At 48.7% G+C, this 17,236-nt stretch overlaps 1 protein-coding gene across 2 annotated transcripts in view; it reads right to left on the reverse strand.

Annotated features, from left to right (window-relative positions):
- The window catches only part of LOC101679841 (POU domain, class 2, transcription factor 3), a 103,544-nt gene that overhangs the window by 14,335 nt on the left and 71,973 nt on the right, over window positions 1-17,236 (reverse strand). For both annotated transcript variants that reach the window (XM_013054967.2, XM_013054964.2), the window contains 3 exons: window positions 4,622-4,726; window positions 3,339-3,441; window positions 971-1,053 (listed from right to left, as the gene is read on the reverse strand). In XM_013054967.2, coding sequence (XP_012910421.2) covers window positions 971-1,053; window positions 3,339-3,441; window positions 4,622-4,726 — 291 coding nt within the window. The remainder of the gene's footprint in view (window positions 1-970; window positions 1,054-3,338; window positions 3,442-4,621; window positions 4,727-17,236) is intronic.

Here is a 17,236-nt window from a genome sequence, read left to right on the forward strand (position 1 = left end):
TGAGAGTGGATCTTAGGCCCATGTAAGATCTCTTCTAGACCTAAGTCTATGATGAGATTCTGAGTCCTCGGGGAGTGGAAGAGTTCAGGACTCCGGTGTCCCCATTCCTACCGGCCACTAGATGGCACCCTCTCCCCTTCCAGACGCCTTCCCTGGCCTCTCTAGCCCTTTAGAGCCGGGGCCCTGAGTGATCCATGGGGGATCTTTGCATGGAATAGCGACCCTGGGCCTCTGCAGTTTGTTTCCCGCAAATCTGCATGTCTGTCCCTTGAGCTGTGCCAGTTATTAACTGCACGGGGACAGCCAGATGAGGGGAGGAGAGGCCGGTCCCGTCCGGCTCCCGCTGCTCTTAGCAAGTCACACTCCTGGCCCGAGGCTGCCTCGGCCAGAGGAACCAGCTGGCAACCAGGCGCTGGGTGGAAACAGGGCAGCTCAGCAAGCTGCCCCTCTCGCAGATGGCAGACCTCCCGACCTGCACACATGCACACTGCAGGAGGCAGTCTAGAGCAGTGGGTCTCGAGAAGGACCCAGAGGTGAGAGACTGTGTCCTTGTGGTCTTGGGACATCAGGCCTGTGGGACTCCGGTCTCCTCCTCCTTGGGGCTTGAGAGCACCCGTGGCAGGGCTGACGGTCCCTGTGGCTGCCCTGGAAAGTTGGCAGACCCCAGGTCCTCATGGAGCGAGTGAAGCCAGGGCCCGATCCAGGCCCGAGTGGAGGGCCTGCACTGTGGAGCAGGAGAGTCCAGGAGCGGACATCTCTGGGCTTTACTTCTGGCTCCCCAGGTGATGGGGTCAGTCACTTCTCATGGCCGTGGCTTGCATTCCTCTCGTGTGAACAGGGATAATCCCTTGCTAGTCCCTGTTCCCAGAGGGGTAAATGCCCCCATCCAGGGGGTGGGGGAAAACCACTGAGCTGCTCTGTCAAGAGCCAAGGCATCCCTGGAGGAAACAGGAAGAATGTGGTTGTTTACCTGGGACGCCAGGCCAGGCCCAGTCTGCGGGAGGAGGAGAGAGCTTTGTTGCTGTGGAAAGGGGAGAAGATTTGGCTGCAGACCTGGGTGAAAGGGGAGGGACAAAGGAACAAACAAATAAAATCCAGGCCATCTGAAAGACGTGCTCCACAGCTCTGGAACCGAGATAACTGTCCCCACCCCCTGTGACCTCATCAGGTCCCTCAACCCACCCCAAGCCCCGTGAACAGGGCCCCTACAGCCACGGCCCTGGCATTGCCACACACAGGTGGAGGTGAATGAGACATGGGGTAAATATGTAAGCAGGATCCCCAAACCAGTCCTTCTGCCTGCCTGCCCGCCAGCCTGGATTGGTGCATGGGTTAAGGAGGCTCAGGGCAACCTGCTCTGGGATCTGATAACCAGGACTGAAGAAATCCGACAGGGAAGGAAAGGCAGCTGGAGCGGAGGAGCTGGCGAGTTCCATTGTGCCTGTAGAAGGAGGCTGCGAAGGCCCGAGCAAGTCTGCAAGGATGCCAGACCAAGTGGATGTGGCCAGAAGGCTGCACTGGCCAGGCCAAGGGCTCTTGGCAGAATGAGGACATTTTATACTCGGGAGGAAAGGCAGAGAGAGAAGGGAAGACCAGGGGCCAAGCCTCTGGGAGCTCTGTCTGGTGCTATGGCCTCTCCCTGTTCCTTGTGCTGCCTGAGGACCGCTCTCTCCTTCCCTCTCCGAGAAAATGGTCCATGAAGGGCTCTGCCTGGTTGCTGGTCATGATGGTGACCTCCCTCTAGGAAGGACCACAGCTGGGAGCTCTTGCTCTCATGGCGGAAATGGAGCCATCAAGTGACCAAAGCAGACAATGGGGCAGATCACCCCAATCCCTGAACCCAAACCCGAACCTTTGGTCTCTGTCCTCGCTAAGCTGCTCTGGGCCACTGATGTACAGAGCTGCTGATGCCGACCTTTATGCTCCCCAGTCTGTAAAAGTCAGGGCTGAATATTTCCTTATTAAAATAAACAAAAAGCTCTTATAAGGAGCTCTGAACTGGGAGTCAAATGCTTGAATACTAATAGTAATCTAACATGTATACTGCATTTTGAAATGCATAAAGCCTTTTCATATGCATTATTTCAAATAACCCCCAATAACCTTGTGAGGTAGAATTTTACTCTTATTCTATATTTTACTATTATTCCATTTTGTTTCATTTTACTCTATTTTTATTCAGAGAGGTTAGGTTAACTTTCTCAAGGACACACAGCTAGTAAGTGATTTTTAAAATTTAAAAAAAAAATTAACCAATGAGTTTTCTGACTCCAAATTTTGGGGGGTTTTGTTTGTTTATTTGTTTTTCCCCTTGCATCATATACTGCCCTCATTAGTTATATGTCTACGTCTGGGCCATTTTGATATCACTGTCTTCTAAAGATGAATGGAATTAACTGTTACCTTCTCTTTCCTATTCTAGGAGTATGATAGACATTGCTTGGCTAAAATAGATATGTAAAGGTTCAAGTATGTTCTTTTTCATCATTATAAAAATGTTCTGAGATGCCGTGGAGCCTAGGGATAGGGACTGTAATTTAGGCAAGTGCTAGAGATGGAAGACAGAGTTGGATTCTGGATTTCCAAAACCTCTACCTGGGATTCGTACACTGGTGGAAAACTCCTACTTCCTCCACCCCTCGGGCTCTAGTTGGTAGAGATGAGAGAGGGAGAGGCAGCACAAGGCAATGGCCAAGAACACAGGTTTCAGAGAAATTATTATGGAACTTTATTATGCCACTGGAGACATAGTATGGCTATCTACTGCACGAGGTGATTTTGAAAAATTTCAGGAAAATCACTCATCAGAGCTCCTGGCAGCTCAAGAAATACTAGCTGTTATTATGAATATTCTAATCTGTTTGCTCTTGGTCAAGGAGACCTTCTCTGGTAGTAATTTCCCTGCCAAAGAACACCTGAAAACCTCCTCTATAGCCTCTGGGTGGCGCTGCAGCTCTACCCAGACAGTCACAGCCAGCTTTTCAGAGGTGAAGGATTTCCAAGGAACAGAGACAGGCAGGCTCCGCAGATCTCCAGGAACTCCTCCTTCCCATACCGCTTCCCCTGCCCGTGCCCCCAGCTCCTGGCTACCTTGTACCCCAGTCCGTCCTGACCAGGAAATTGAGGGAGATGAGAGGGAGAAGCAGAGAAGGTTCCTCTGCCTGGAGGGGCAATGGTGGGCATCCCTTCCCCGGGAGCTGAAGTAGACAAGCTGATCTTAAGGTCAGAGGGGTGAGCCACTCACCCCATGCCCCACACTTGGGCTCCCTCATCCAGCAAGCAGGGATGGCATGTTGCTGGACTTGGCCGGTGTGGGAGGCGCCAGCCAGGGTTCTTACCTTGCTGCCCAGATTGGGTCTGAGATAGCAGGAACTGGGATACAGACTGTAGGTGGCCAGGAACGAGCACGAGCTGCTGGAGCGGATGGAGGGAGGTCATGTCCTGTATGCGGGGGGGAGGGACACACAAATATCACGGAATTTACACGCCAGGGATGCTGGCTCCCTCTGCCTGTTGCCCATCTGTCCCATGGGGTCTCCAGACTCAGAGACTTTGTTGGCTGTGACCTTGCCTTATGCCTCTGCGTAGCTCAAGTGCCTGGCACGTAGTAGCTATTCCATTAATGCTGGCATTGTTACAGCTCCCGTGCCTGGCCAAGCAGTGCCTTGCAGCCCATCATAGTTAAACTTTGCTTTGTTATTTAACGTCTGTGTCTTTCAGTCTCACCACCCCACTAGACTATAAATGTCAGAGGCACGGGCTGAGGATTACCGATCTCTCAGAGCTTCGCCCTAGAAATGGCAGGTAATCCCAATCATCCAATTTTGTATGTTTTAATCTCATGTCACTTGAAAGTCATATCTAGGCCATTTCCTGGGCCTGAACCTCTCCTGGAGGAATGAGCAAGTTATCAGGTCTTAATGCAACAAATTTGACTAGACAGAAAGTCCATGATCCCCGAGTTCCTCCCACCAGCTCCCACCATGGAGATACCAATCCCAATGCTTAGGGCATCCAGACCTCCAGGACTCGGTGCACAAAGATGAAGAAGAGAGGAACGGATGCTCATTTTAATCTTAAATCTTTCTAGAAAAGGGGTGGTATTTCTTCCCCAGATTTTCCAGAGCAAGAGGGGGGCTGGCCACAGGGACATCCGCCCTCTCAGACATTTGTCGTTACTGTTTTAGGGTGCCTCCTTCTTCCCCCAACAGCACTCTGTTCTGGTTTGGCTTTGTTGCAAAAGCTTGAGGGAGGAGAGTGGGCTCACTGGAGATAGAACCACTCTATGTCTGTAGCAGTGGCTGTCAGCACAGGGCTCCCCCGAAGTGGCCAGCAGACACCAGCCCCAACGCTGCTAGGTCCATTGTTTTGGCAGGATCAGTTCTCCTTTGTCCCAGGGAGGTAGAGGTAGCCAGGCTTCCCCTTTAAGAGTGCTCTCCTGTCTTCTCATCCCCACCCCAGGCCTTCATCCCTTCTTCACATTCCCTGGAGGACGGTTTTGCAGACCAATCTAGATTCACTGAGAGCCAGGTCTAGAGGTGAGACATGTTGCAAAAGACTTCAGTTAAACTCACTGGCCCGCTGAGACTATCTGGGCTCCCTGACATGGGCTGGCATTTACCCCGGACATTTGGTTTCCAGGCATCATCGTGGCTCCTTGACTCAGGTGGCATGGCCGATGCGAGAGGGTCTGCTGCAGGGAGTCGCCGAGGTCCTCAGTTTTAATCTGTAAGTGGAGGCAGTAGGGGAGTGTCAGTTCTGGGCCTCCGCCCCCGCCACCCCCGGCAGGCAGAAAGGGAGGCTTGGAGAAGGTCAAGGTGATGAGTGATGAGTGACAAGGCCAGAGAGTGCAAAGCTAGCTGGGTGCCTACGGGGTTGCAGCTTGATAGTCCTGCCTGCCTGTGCCCTTCAACGGCTAAGAGAGAGGCGAGTGGCCCTCTGGAGGAACAGTCTGTAAGCAGGTGGGGAGGGGTTCACAGATCGATCTGCCCCCAGTACCGTTTGGTGGGCTGTGCCGGTGCAGAGGGCAGCTTACCCTCTCCCTCCATGAGATGAGAAAAAATAAGTATGTTGCAATGACTATAAACATTTCTGTTGAGTTCTGAGTTGATGCTCTTTTTTTTTCCCCCTTGGGGGAGATGTTAGAATTTCCTTTGTGAAATGATGCTGAATCGAAACGGGGTTTGATTTTTTGTTTATTTTTAATTTTTTTTTCTTTCGTCATCTCTAGATGCAATGTGGGGCTCGAACTCACAACCCTGAGATCAGGAGTCATATCACCTCTGACTGAGCCAGTCGGGCATCCCTAAACAGTATTTTAAAAATTCCCCACCTCACGGAGTGCACAGAGGCTCAGTCAGTTCAGCGTCTGACTCTTGGTTTCCATTCACGTCATGATCTCATGGGTGGTGGGATCAAGTGTCCGTGTCAGGCTCCACATTCAGTGTGGAAACTGCTTGAGATTGTCTCTCTCCTCCTCCCCCTGCTTGCACTCTCTCTCTCTCAAATAAATAAATCTTTAAAAACAAGAATAAAATAAATAAAAATGTCCCACTTTATTAAAAAAATAATGGCAACCCTTTATCAATCTTCCCCATACTGTGTTTTATTTTTCTGGTCCACAAAATCCCAAAGTCTGGGAGCCAGTTTCCCCTCTGTCCCCTTTCCTTTGTTTTCCGCAGTTAGCCACCTTCTGTGTGCTAAGCTGCTTCTGCCACCCGCCCTCCTCACCCATGTGGCTTTGGTGACAGTCTTTGCCTGTCTCCCTACAGGTGGGGACATGTTTCCCTCACAGTCACTCACTACTGCAGTTGCAGCCCGAAGGGCCTGCGATGGCTTCTAAACCCTCTCTAGCCTCCCTCCACCAAGCACCCCCCCTGTGGGTTTCCCAGGTGTCCAAGGGCAGGGCAGGACACACCATTTGTGCCCACCCCTCCTCCCACCCAGAGAACAACTACCCTCTGGCAGCTTTTCAGGAAGTCCACTGGGTAGGGGGGAGCCAAGTGACTGAATTCATATAATATGACAAAGACCATAGGCTCTAGACCTTATCTTTTAAAATACACTGTGGAGACCCTCTGATGGAAATTCTTGGCCACAGATGTCCTACTTAAACTACTTTCTTGGTCTACACTGGGAATGTCACTGACATCCTAGAATCTCTCCCGTCTTAGTTTAACCCAAGTTAAAGGTTCAGGTGAAGCTACATTTGTGCTTCATCACTGCAGAGAAATGGACTTTGGATCACAAAAGGAAGACTTCCCTTTGGCTAGAAAGCTAGGAAGATCCTACTGAGTGACATCAGAGACCAAGAAAACAGCTAGTGTCCTAAATGCGGTGCGTTGCACACAGTGGGAACTTATGCGAGTTAATCGAATAAAAGACACAAAGAGAACCCATCTCTCTACAGTCTCCAGCAGGATACAGTCAGGAGAACATGGAGCAGGGAGCTAGACCCTGCTTCCAAGTCCTAACCTGGAGTTTAGCTCACTAGGTAACCTCCAACCATCTTTTAGCCTGTAGGAGACTCATTTTCTCCCATCTGCTATGACTCTAGATGATCTTTCTCTCTTCCAGTCCTAAGACGGAATTACAAGTTCTAGTTCCCCGGGGCATTGGGCAGACTTGTCTGGCCCAGGTTGCTGTGACGTTCTTAGGTAAAGCACACCTACACAGCACCAACAAGCCAGGGTTACACCAAATTTGGTAAGAGGGGGCTTCTTTCAGGGACCATCTGTCCAAATCCCTCTTCTCTCACCTAAAGAGACCTGTTCTGGAGCCTTGGAAGCAGAGAGGAGGAAGGGAAAGCAACTGGAAGTAGCACAGTGAGGGGCAGAGAGTTGAGACTTTCTGAAAAACTCTGAAGGCATGGCCACGCAGGAGGGATTTCCAAGCTCCCATCCCTACCCCCAGTGCCCCTCAGCTCTTCCCACCCACGCTTGGCATCTCCCTCTAAGAAGCTCTGGTGTCCTAGTTCTTCCCCTAGAAATTAGAGTTTTCACATCCTAGATTCCAGGGAAACATTTGTTAGCAGGTTTAAAAAAGCTAGGAATAGATGATAAGACCACTTATTTAAAACCACCACCAACCACCACCGCCACCCTTAAGATTGGCTCGAAGAGATTTTACTGAAGCAAAGCCTTTGGGGGCCGGCCTTCCCTCCCTGCATCTCCCTTCTAGAGCCCTCTCCCACCCCCCAGCACATCCCTCATCTCAGCGGGGAGGGGGGAGGAGGAGGGGTGACGATAGGTGAGGTGGGATGGAGGAAGGGGGACGGAGGGAGAACACTGAGCATTGCAGCCAAAGCCACGCCCGTGGAACCACCTGGGGCGGCTTGGCATGGTGCCAGCTCCGAGGCAAGTGGCAGGGTTCCTTTATAGACTCGTTATGCGCAATGGAGATAAGAAGGTGCAGCTATGACAGAGCTTGAAAACATGTGCTTTGCCTCCAACCTGTGTGCTATCTGTTAGAATCAGTGCCAGGTCTTCCTGCAACACTTAATTTCAGAAACCAGCGCCATCATAAAAGAAAACGCACCCTTTCATCTGCTTCCTGGATCAATTGCCCTCCAAACTCTTTTAGGGGCATGGCCGACCTCCCAGTTCTGAAAATGAAGCGGCTGATAGCAGAAATTCCCTTCGGGGGTTCATCCGGGGCGTTCTGACAATACCCCCACCCCAATGCCCCAACTCGTGTGTCATTCTCCTGACTTTCTGTTTCACCAACATTTTTATTCTTTCATTTTTCATATTTCATTAGCCGTTGGGTGTGAGCTGCTGACAGTAACCCCCAAAGAGAAGAGTCCTACGCAAACCAAATCCAGAGACACTAAAGGAGATTTCCTTTTTCGAGGATAAGTTCTAAAACCTCTGTTCTGGTAGGTGGCTGTCGGAAGGGGAAGAAGTGGGGAAAGGCACATTTAGGGCTCTTCTAGCCTTCAGCACACTCTGACAATTCTCTAAGAGTCCACAGACTGAGAAACTCCGAAATTAAGGAACAAAAGCCCTTCCCAAATCAAAAAATCCCTTTCACTGCTGTCGAATGGAAAAGATTGGAGCCTTTCCAGGCAACTGGGTGTTGGTTGTGGATCTGGATGGTGAGATAGAGAGGCTTCTGTTGGAATCCCATTGACTTCTAATGTGAGAACCTGAGGCAAATTGGGTGAAAATCCAATTTCCCCCTTACTTGTGAAAACCCAACCAAACCCACAGCCTGCCTGGAATCGGGAAGACTGTCTCCAGGGTCCCTTTTGTGGTTCTTCTCATGTCAATGAAATCTTTCTCCAGGTCCTGCTCGGGACGGGCTACTCCCATGGTGGGACAAGGGCCGCCACAGAGGACCTCAACCTGTCCCGGCCACTGACCATCCTGTCCACGTATTAGATGAGGTTTGTTAGTTCGGGATTTTCTTCTGCCCACTGTGCGGTGCACAAGTGTTACCCTGAGTCTTGGGCTGTTGACCAGGGAGGTAAAAAGTCGTCACGTGTGATTAGCTTTTCTAAGCCCAGTGAACTCCCTGACATCACCTGCTTGAGAAAGCAGTAGCCTCCTTCTGGGAGGAGAGAGCCCCCTCTAAGGAGCTAGAAGCCTTCAGACATTCCTACTTGGTTTCTCTTCCCAGCTGGGCGGGGGTGTAGGGATGAGTATTTACCTTCCCATCTCATGGAGGCCCAGAGAGCTTCAGAGATGGGTATTAAGTTACATAACAAGACACTGGCATAAGTCCCTTAAGGGAATGATCCTCTGACTCTCTCCTGGTGCTCTTTCTACAAAACAGTGCGGCAGACATCCCAGGAAGAGGAGACAGCATAGACTGTGGGTGATGGCAAGGGTGGTGTTCTGGCCCAGACAACCCCGCGGACCTCCTTATGAACCATCTGTTTTGGGGTCATGTGATGGGGCAAGGGGGTGCTGGGGTACCCCTCCCTAGCCCCTCCCATACAGTTTCACATGGTTCTCTCTGGGGGAAACAGCCCAACGCTAATGAACAGATCACTGGCAATGCAGACGATCAAAGCTGTTGTCTTGGTTGCATAACTCGTTTGTGGAAAGTGTTTCATAAACATTTCACAAGAAGGAGAATTTCAAAGCATGAACATCTCCCAACCTGCCTTCAATTACAGGCAAGACTTTTTTTTTTTTTTTCTTTCTCCCCCCTTCTACACTTCTCCCGAGCAGTAAGGAAGAGTTTCTGTTTTGTAACTGATGTATAAAGGGTTGGCAGCGAACACGTTGCTCATGAAAATATCCTAAGAATATATTTCAAGTGGTGGAAGGAGGCAGGCAGGTAACTTGTCTCTGTGAACAAGGCTGAGATTCCCCCAGGAGATGTTGTCTGTATCTTCGCTTGGGAGACTCTCCTCTTTCCATAGTTCTTGGTTGTTCCCTGGGAGTCCAAGACTTCTGCCTCTTCAGAGGCCTCTGGGAAGTGCCTGGGGAGATGGCCTCACCCATTCCCTGGTCTCTAGTCAGACCTACGACAGACCCGCCTAGATGCCTCTTTGCCCATAGACACTGGGATCGTCTTCCTGACCGCATCAAACCTCTAGACAAAGGCGGAGAAGAGACGGGGACCCTTGAATAAGCTAATAGCTTCTTAGGAAGCCCGGGCCATTTGGAGTTGCCACCTCCTGGAAAGAAACTTTTCAAAGACACATCCTTGTTTTCCTGGCTTGCGCCTACTCTAGAAATGCAACCAGCTTATCAGTCATGTTAGTTAATGTTTTGGCTTCAGTTCTTAGGACCTAGCATGGCTAGTGTTGACACATGTGTGAAAAACCCCATCATTTTAAACCCATAAAAGTTTTCTTCTCCCTCTGGCACATAAGTCCATGCATTCAAGTTTAATAACTCTGGGAAGGGGCTGTGCCCTGACCGAGGACGCATCCTTGCTAATGTTCTTTGGTGCCTAGGACTTGAGCAACTTTGTACCGCATTCCTTCGGTGCCCTCCTGAGATGCCTGTGGCCTTCCCTTCCCGTGGGTTGACAGGAACTCTCTTTTTTGACCCTGATCCCCTTTGAATCAGACTGTTCTTGTTCTCCCAGGACACCTGGTGGAGAAGAGCCCAGAGCTACTACGGTCTAGGGAGGAGTTCCACAGAACGGTTGACTTGCCCACACAGAGAGCAGCGCTGCCCTCAAATAAATGAAAGTGCGGGAGGCAAGAGGTACAGTGTAGGGGGGGGGGGAATGCTGGGCATGTTTCTGAATCAAACCCTGAAAATGGTTCCTGAGCCCAGTGGCCATTCTTGGGAGGCGTCTGGTGAGTGAATGTAATTTGCCATGACACTCAGATCTTTGGTGACTACCTGGGCTGCCCATCATGGACAGATTTTGCTGTCCTTCCCAGGAGAGGGGATGATTTTAAAAAAAAAAAAAAAAAAAAAAAAAAAAAAAAAGACATCCAGAGAACAAGCACAAGGTCCAGGGTCAACCATGTGTCCTGCCTTGGGGTTCCATCCTTGATTCTAACTTGTTGCATGATCTAATATTCAGTGATTCTGTTCCATTCTCTAGGCCTAGACTGTTTCTCCACAAAAGGAGGGAAAAAGGCTAGATGGAATCTACTTAAGAAATTCACAATATATAATATTAATAATCAATTATTCAAATTAATTCGATTTAATTACTCAAATTAATATTCAAATATTCGATTATTCAAATATTCAATCAATATATAATAGAGAGTGGGAGCACACTTGGGAGCATAAAGTATGCTTGTCACCATACCCATTATACACATGGAAAGATTGAGGCTTGGAGCCACTAAGAAATTTGCTTAAAGTCACACTAGGATACCATAGTGTGGATAATAAAGCTGAGATTTCAACCCAAGTTGACTCCACGGTTCTCCATAAACCTGACACTCAACTGTGTGTGATAGGTTCCTAGAATCATGGACCCTCCAAGGCAGCATCATGCAGACCATGCCAGGGGTAAGGCAGACACTCAGCAAGTGTTGATTCCCTTCCCCATTAGAACTGGAGAGAGGGGTGCCTCTGTGGCTCCGTCAGTTAAACATCTGCTTCCGGCTCAGGTCATGATCCTGGAGTCCTGGGATCGAGTCCCACATCAGGCTCCCTACTCAGTAGGGGTCTGCTTCTCCCTCTGCCCCACACCCTGCTCCTCTCCCACCCCTTCCCCCTGTTCGTGTGCTCGCTCTCTCTTTCTCACTCTCTCTAATAAATAAAATCTTTAAATTAAAAAAAAAAAAAAAAAGAACTGGAAGGAAATATACCTATCACCTGGTCCAGACAGTTCATTTTATAGCTATGATTCCTGAAACCCAGAGTGGGGAAATATAAGGTGCTCGAGACAACACAGCTAGAGTTGTGGGCAAGCCAGTTCCCATCAGGACGGGTCTCCTAACTGCCACTCAGTAATCAGTCCATTCCATGGCGCGGTGGTGCGGTACTCGCCCGCCCCGGCTCCTGTCATGCTACTTAGCAGTAACCTTAATCCCACTATTCTAATGACATTTCATCAAAAGAAAACAGTGCCCCCGCCCCCAGGTTCTCAGGGTGAGGTTTACGTCCAGATAAAGCACATGTCTACTAAGTACGAACATACTTGGCTTGGGAACCGGCATTCTGTATTTCCTTGACATGTAGGAATTCACTCCAGGGGCTAGATATTTGCTCTTTTCCTCCCCGCGCCCTCATGATGAGGAAGATACGTGGGGAGGGGAAGAGAAGGTCCAGGCCGGCCATGAAATCCCTATCCCAGTGAATATTTTACTGTGAGTTCCAAAGGAAAGTAACGTAAGGAAGGGCAGATGTCCTGCTGTCCTGGACACACACACGCGTGCGTGCACACGCACACACAAGCACACACACACATAGCACCAGCTTGTGGTTGCAGAGCACTCTACAGATTAGTTCCAAGAACTTCAGCTCCAGAAAGAGAGAACATAATATTTTTTTAGCACTTAAGAGATTAAAAAGCACTTTTAAATATATCGCTTATTCTTCATGATATTTCAATGATGGAAAAAAACCTTATCAAACGTTTTTCCAGATGCAGACACAGTTAGGAGAACACATAATGTACCCACTGTCAGACTGGCAGGAAGAGCAGAGCTGGACTCTCTACTTGGGTCGTTTACTTCCAGACCCTCCCCGTCGTCTGTCTGTACTGTTCTGTGAGGCAACCCTTTTGGGTTTCCCCCAACACCAGACTTACCTACCCAGAATGTGCCTGTGGATCCCTGCCTCCTTTGTGTGTTTTCACACGTGGGGCATGGTTGGTGTAAACATTTCCATGAGGGGAGCCTGGGACTTCTCCATGTATGTGGGGTCTCCACAGTTATTGAAAGTAACACTTGCCACAAGTCTGAATGGGGTTCTCTTTGGCATTTCCTGGGAGCTGCCTGGCATAGGGAAGCCTGCCTCTGAGAGTCGGAGCCTTGGTTATCTATGAAAGTAAGCGCTTTTCCCCGATAATTTTCATCTTTGAGAACTGTCTTTTAGCAAGGCTGAGATCCTTGTCTTTTATATTCCTGTGGGACCCCCAAATAAAGTGAGGCACCCCCTGTGGCCCTCCAACACTGGGTCTGCTCCAATAGCAGTGGAGTAAGATGGTCTCCTATGTGGCATGCTTGAAACACAGGTTCCCTCTCCCATAAAGTCCCTCTTCCCAGTTCAGGGGACAAGCATTTAGTATGTGCCTACTGTATACTTCAGGGAACTAGCAGCACAAAGATGAACAGGGGCCTCCCAGGTGAATTAGGAGACAGCTCACAGGAAGGAAGCAGCTACTATGCAATGCTCGTGCAATCAGAAGTGTGTACAGTGGTTGTGTGGAGAGGCTGTCACTCACTGTGGCAGGGCAGAGCATGGCTAGAGAGAAAGGCCAGTGAGGTAAGGAAGGCCCCACAGAAGGAAAGTCCTTCTGGGCAGCTCTGAATGGTGAAGGGGGCTCACCAGGAGAAGGCAAAGAAGGGAAGACCAGTGGGAAAAGCTTGCCCAAAGTTGCAGAGGGCGAGAGCGACAGGCAGTTCAGCAGCTGCTGTGTGGGTTTGGGGAGAGGGAGGTGGGGGCAGGCAGCCAGGGCTCCTAGAAGGCCTGTGCGCCCTGCATAGGAATTCAGACTGGACTCTGGGGGCAAAGTGTAACTGGAATCGAGGGGAATAGTACAGAGAGACTGTCTTTGGCTCCGTCTTGCCAGCAGTGGTATGGAGTGTGGGTTGGAAGAGGTTACAACGCAAGCAGGGCAACTGGTAAAAAGGTGTAGAGTGCAACCATCCCAGTGAGAACCAGTGAGGAGGAGCCCAAGGCCATGACAGCAGGACCACAGCAGAGGAGAGATCTGCTGACAGAAAATAGACTTCTACCCCTGAAGCTTTATCCTTCATAACAAAGGGTGGTCTATTTCGGGAATTTCCTGGTGGCTGCCTGCGGGACCGAAAGAGCCAACCCAGACACCAGTCTGAAAGGCCACGGTCAACCCCACTGCTGGATGATGGGCTGGAGGCCCCCTGGGGTTCCAGAAAGCGTGTGCTTGTGAGGTCACACAGTTCTGCAATGTTTAATTTTCAAAAGCTAATTACTGATTTCAAATGAGAAGAAAAAGAAGATTAGAAAACAGGAAGCATTCCAAATGTCATGTATCCGTGTTGAACTTTTTAGTTTATGAGGTGTTAAAGTTTGTTGTAGAGTTTCTTCTTTTGCCTGGGGAAAGGGAACACTTGAGAGGTTTCAGGGCATGTGATGACAATGCACATACACACACGTGCGCGCGCGGATATTCCCTTGTGTGAGTGTGTGTTTAGCAATAAGTAATAACCCAGATCCTTCCCTTCTTGCATCTTGAGTCATGTCTACCAGCAGGCACCGCCTGGGATGTGGCCTCCTGACCTCCCTTAGAGCTTTCCATGATGTTCTTTGGTTTACAAAGCACTTTCAAACACACAACTTGGGTTGATTTTCAGCATATTCTCACGAGATTGAAAAGGCGGGTGCTGTTATTCCCATTCTACAGCTGAGGGAAACAAAGTTGAAGAAAGGTAAAAGATTTATCCCAAGTGCATGGCTGAACCCAAGTGCATCTGAACCCAAGTCTTCGGATCTAAAATCCAGCACCCGTTCCGAATCCTGAACGTTCCTCACCTGCCTCCCACTTAAGCAGATTTTCAGTCCCAAAATCTATCCCCTTGCAGCTCCAAAGACTTATATTTCAGTTCGGGATAGATATTGATTGGTTTCATTATGAATAGAGATCTTGCTAAAGGTGATATAAATGTCTCTACTTTCCCTTGAAGAGTACCTAAAAGATAATTTAATGAATGACTCAAGTCATAATTGTGAACTCCTTTTAAAAGCGATCATGCCCTCAGGGGGACAAAGTGTTTGGCTTCTGCTGGCTGAGGCACTAAACAGCCCCCAGTAGCCCCCAGTAGTTTTTCGGGGGGTTTTTGGTTGTTGTTGTTTTTTGTTTTTGTTTTTTGTGGGTGAGTTTTTTCGCAACTCTCCTTTTTAAACTCCTTTCTCACACCAGGTTTTTATCTGCTACTGTTGGTATGTTTGGTTCTAGCAGCCCGTATTCCAGCTCAAATTTGCAGCTTTTATTTGCTGAGGGCTGGAAAAAACCAGATCATTAAGCTCATTACAACTGTTTCGAAAATAAAAATTTCAGGCTCTGAGAAAGAACTTGGTTTGCTCCCTTCTTATCCTTAGTGGGGTCCTAAATAGGTAAGGCTTCAGGCTCTCTGGATAAGAAAGCCATATGGTAGCTCTATAGAGCTCCCCTTAACATCGGGCTCACCCTTTGGTTCAAATTTTATTGAGTACATATCTATCTTGTTACCCTTATTAGCCTGGAATGGGGCCCCAGGGACAATGGTTGGCTGAACCCCCACAATCGGTAGTATAAGCTACATTCTCTAAGGTTGGGGAGCAATTATGAAATTTGTTATAAAAAGTTTAAGGGATGGGGCACCTGGGTGGCTCAGTGGGTTAAAGCCTCTGCCTTCAGCTCAGGTCATGATCCCAGGGTCCTGGGATCGAGCCCCGCATCGGGCTCTCTGCTCAGCAGGGAGCCTTCTTCCCCCTCTCCCCCTGCGTGCCTCTCTGCCTGCTTGTGATCTCTGTCTGCCAAGTAAATAAATAAAATCTTAAAAAAAAAAAAAAAAGTTTGAGGGAACGTGAGTCAAAGGATTCCCTAATCATCCGTTTCCCTGCCTAGGAAAGGGAAATAATTTCTGATTCTTACCCAGGTCTCAAGAACTTGGGCTAAATGTCTATGCAATATATTCCAGGGAAGGTGTTCCTTGCTTTTGCCCCCCCAGACAACATGAAGATAATGATGGGGCACGTTCATTACCGAGAGACCAGTCCTGCTTGTTCTGGCCTGCCCAGCAGAGCGTGATAACCTGTTACTCAGTAGGTGCGGATTAGATCCGTGGGGGGATTAATGCAGAAATGCTTCCGACAATCCTAGAATACAGGACACTGGGTCTCAGAGAAGTCAGATGCCCTCCCAAAGGCCCTACAACCAGAAGTGGCAGAGGCGGAATAATGAACCTAGGCCTGACTGGATCCAGAACCCTCTTTCCACTGTATCACGCAGCCTTAAAAAGCCACGCCAAAGTCGGCTGATTTCCTTTCCCATAGGGTTCCTTGAAATGATGGTCAGGCGAACGCCATTGTTACTTTTTGTAAGCGTGTGTATAGGGACCCATGTATACAGGCATGCCTGTATAACCCTGAAAGTCAAGATCGGGTCATATGGTGGAGACAGGACTCATTAACAGATCACTGCCATCCAGGAGGGACGTCTCCCACGGCATGCCATAGGACTCTGTGCGTGGTCCGGTCTTGCTAAGAATGTGATCCGTAATTCGGATGAAGCTGAAGCTTACAGCCTTCATAAATGTCCATATGAGGGGCAGGCAGCAGCACTACCTGGTCCTCGGCCCCAAGAGATCAAGATTAAAAAAAAGAAGAAGAAGAAAAAAAAAGCGTGAAGCTATGGAAGGATGGGAAGAAAGTAATCAGATAAAAACGTAGGAGCAAATAGAAGAAGACTTTACTTAGAATATGAAAATTAGCTGTACAAGTTGAGACAACAGTTAATATTAAAAATACTGGAGAGACATTAATGAATTCTAAGAGCATGTAAGTTGACAGTGTGATATTATTATCTTTTAAAACAATCTGTAGGCTAGGCGCTCCTAACGGAAACAGAGGATCGAGGGAGGTTCCCCTGTTTGACCGTGTAAGTTCCATGAAGAGGGGCGGGTTACAGGCTTGTCTGTGCTTAACACAGGGCATAACACAGAGTACCTGCTCAGTAAAAGTTTGTTGAATGAGGAAATGGATGAGCGAATGAACAAGGGACCCCACTGTGCTCTGGCCTATAACCAGATGTCATCTGACAATTGAATGTTGCACACCTGTGGATATTACGCTTAAAGATTGGTACAGCAAAATATATGTATATGCAAAGGCATCAAGGCACATAGGAGTTCAAAGAGGTCATGAGAGCTCTGTAAAAAAAAAAATCCTTAAAACGGCCTCCTGTCCATTGCTAGGGTAATAAAAATGAAAATTACACTGGAACATAGATTGTGACGTGGTCATTAACAAAAATCAGATAACGATACGTATTGCCATGAAACAATCTATAAATCCCATCTTTAAGTGGAAGAAGAAAGTTTCAGAAGAATATACACAGTATATTTTATACTTGTATATGGACATGTATTTGCATTTTTTAAAAACCCACCAGCATTTCTACATTCCCATCTGCACCCATGTCCCTGCAAGCACAGAAAGAGAAGTCTTTTAGGCGTATCCGCGCCACACCGGGAGCAGGAGTTACTTCTGGGAAGAGGCCTGAGATGGGACAGCGATCAAAAGTCTTCCTTTTCATCTCTATTATTAATTTTTTTTTTTTTTTTTACAACCAGAAGGTATTCCTGTATTATGTGTGTCATTGCTTTCAGAAAGAAACCTGATATGTGGAATCATTTGGGTACTTCCGTATATCCGCCTATCAAGGGCGAGATTTCGGGGTGATAGCTCTTCTCAAATATTAAACTGTTGTCAGGTAAAGTGGAAGGACGAGAGCTCTGGAGCTAAGGCAAGCAGAGTGACTACTCCAGAGCTGATGACCACAGGGGAGGTTGACTAACAGGAGAAAAAAATGGCCTGACGGTGCCATCCCCCCAACCCTGGAGCGGGCTGCACTTTGGGTAGTGGGGCCGGAAACCCTGGGTGAGCTTTGGCAGACATGGGGT

The sequence above is a fragment of the Mustela putorius genome, unplaced genomic scaffold (genome assembly GCF_011764305.1).
Source record: "Mustela putorius furo isolate JIRA1106 unplaced genomic scaffold, ASM1176430v1.1 tig00000460_pilon_pilon_pilon, whole genome shotgun sequence".
In the NCBI taxonomy this organism is placed as follows: domain Eukaryota; kingdom Metazoa; phylum Chordata; class Mammalia; order Carnivora; family Mustelidae; genus Mustela; species Mustela putorius.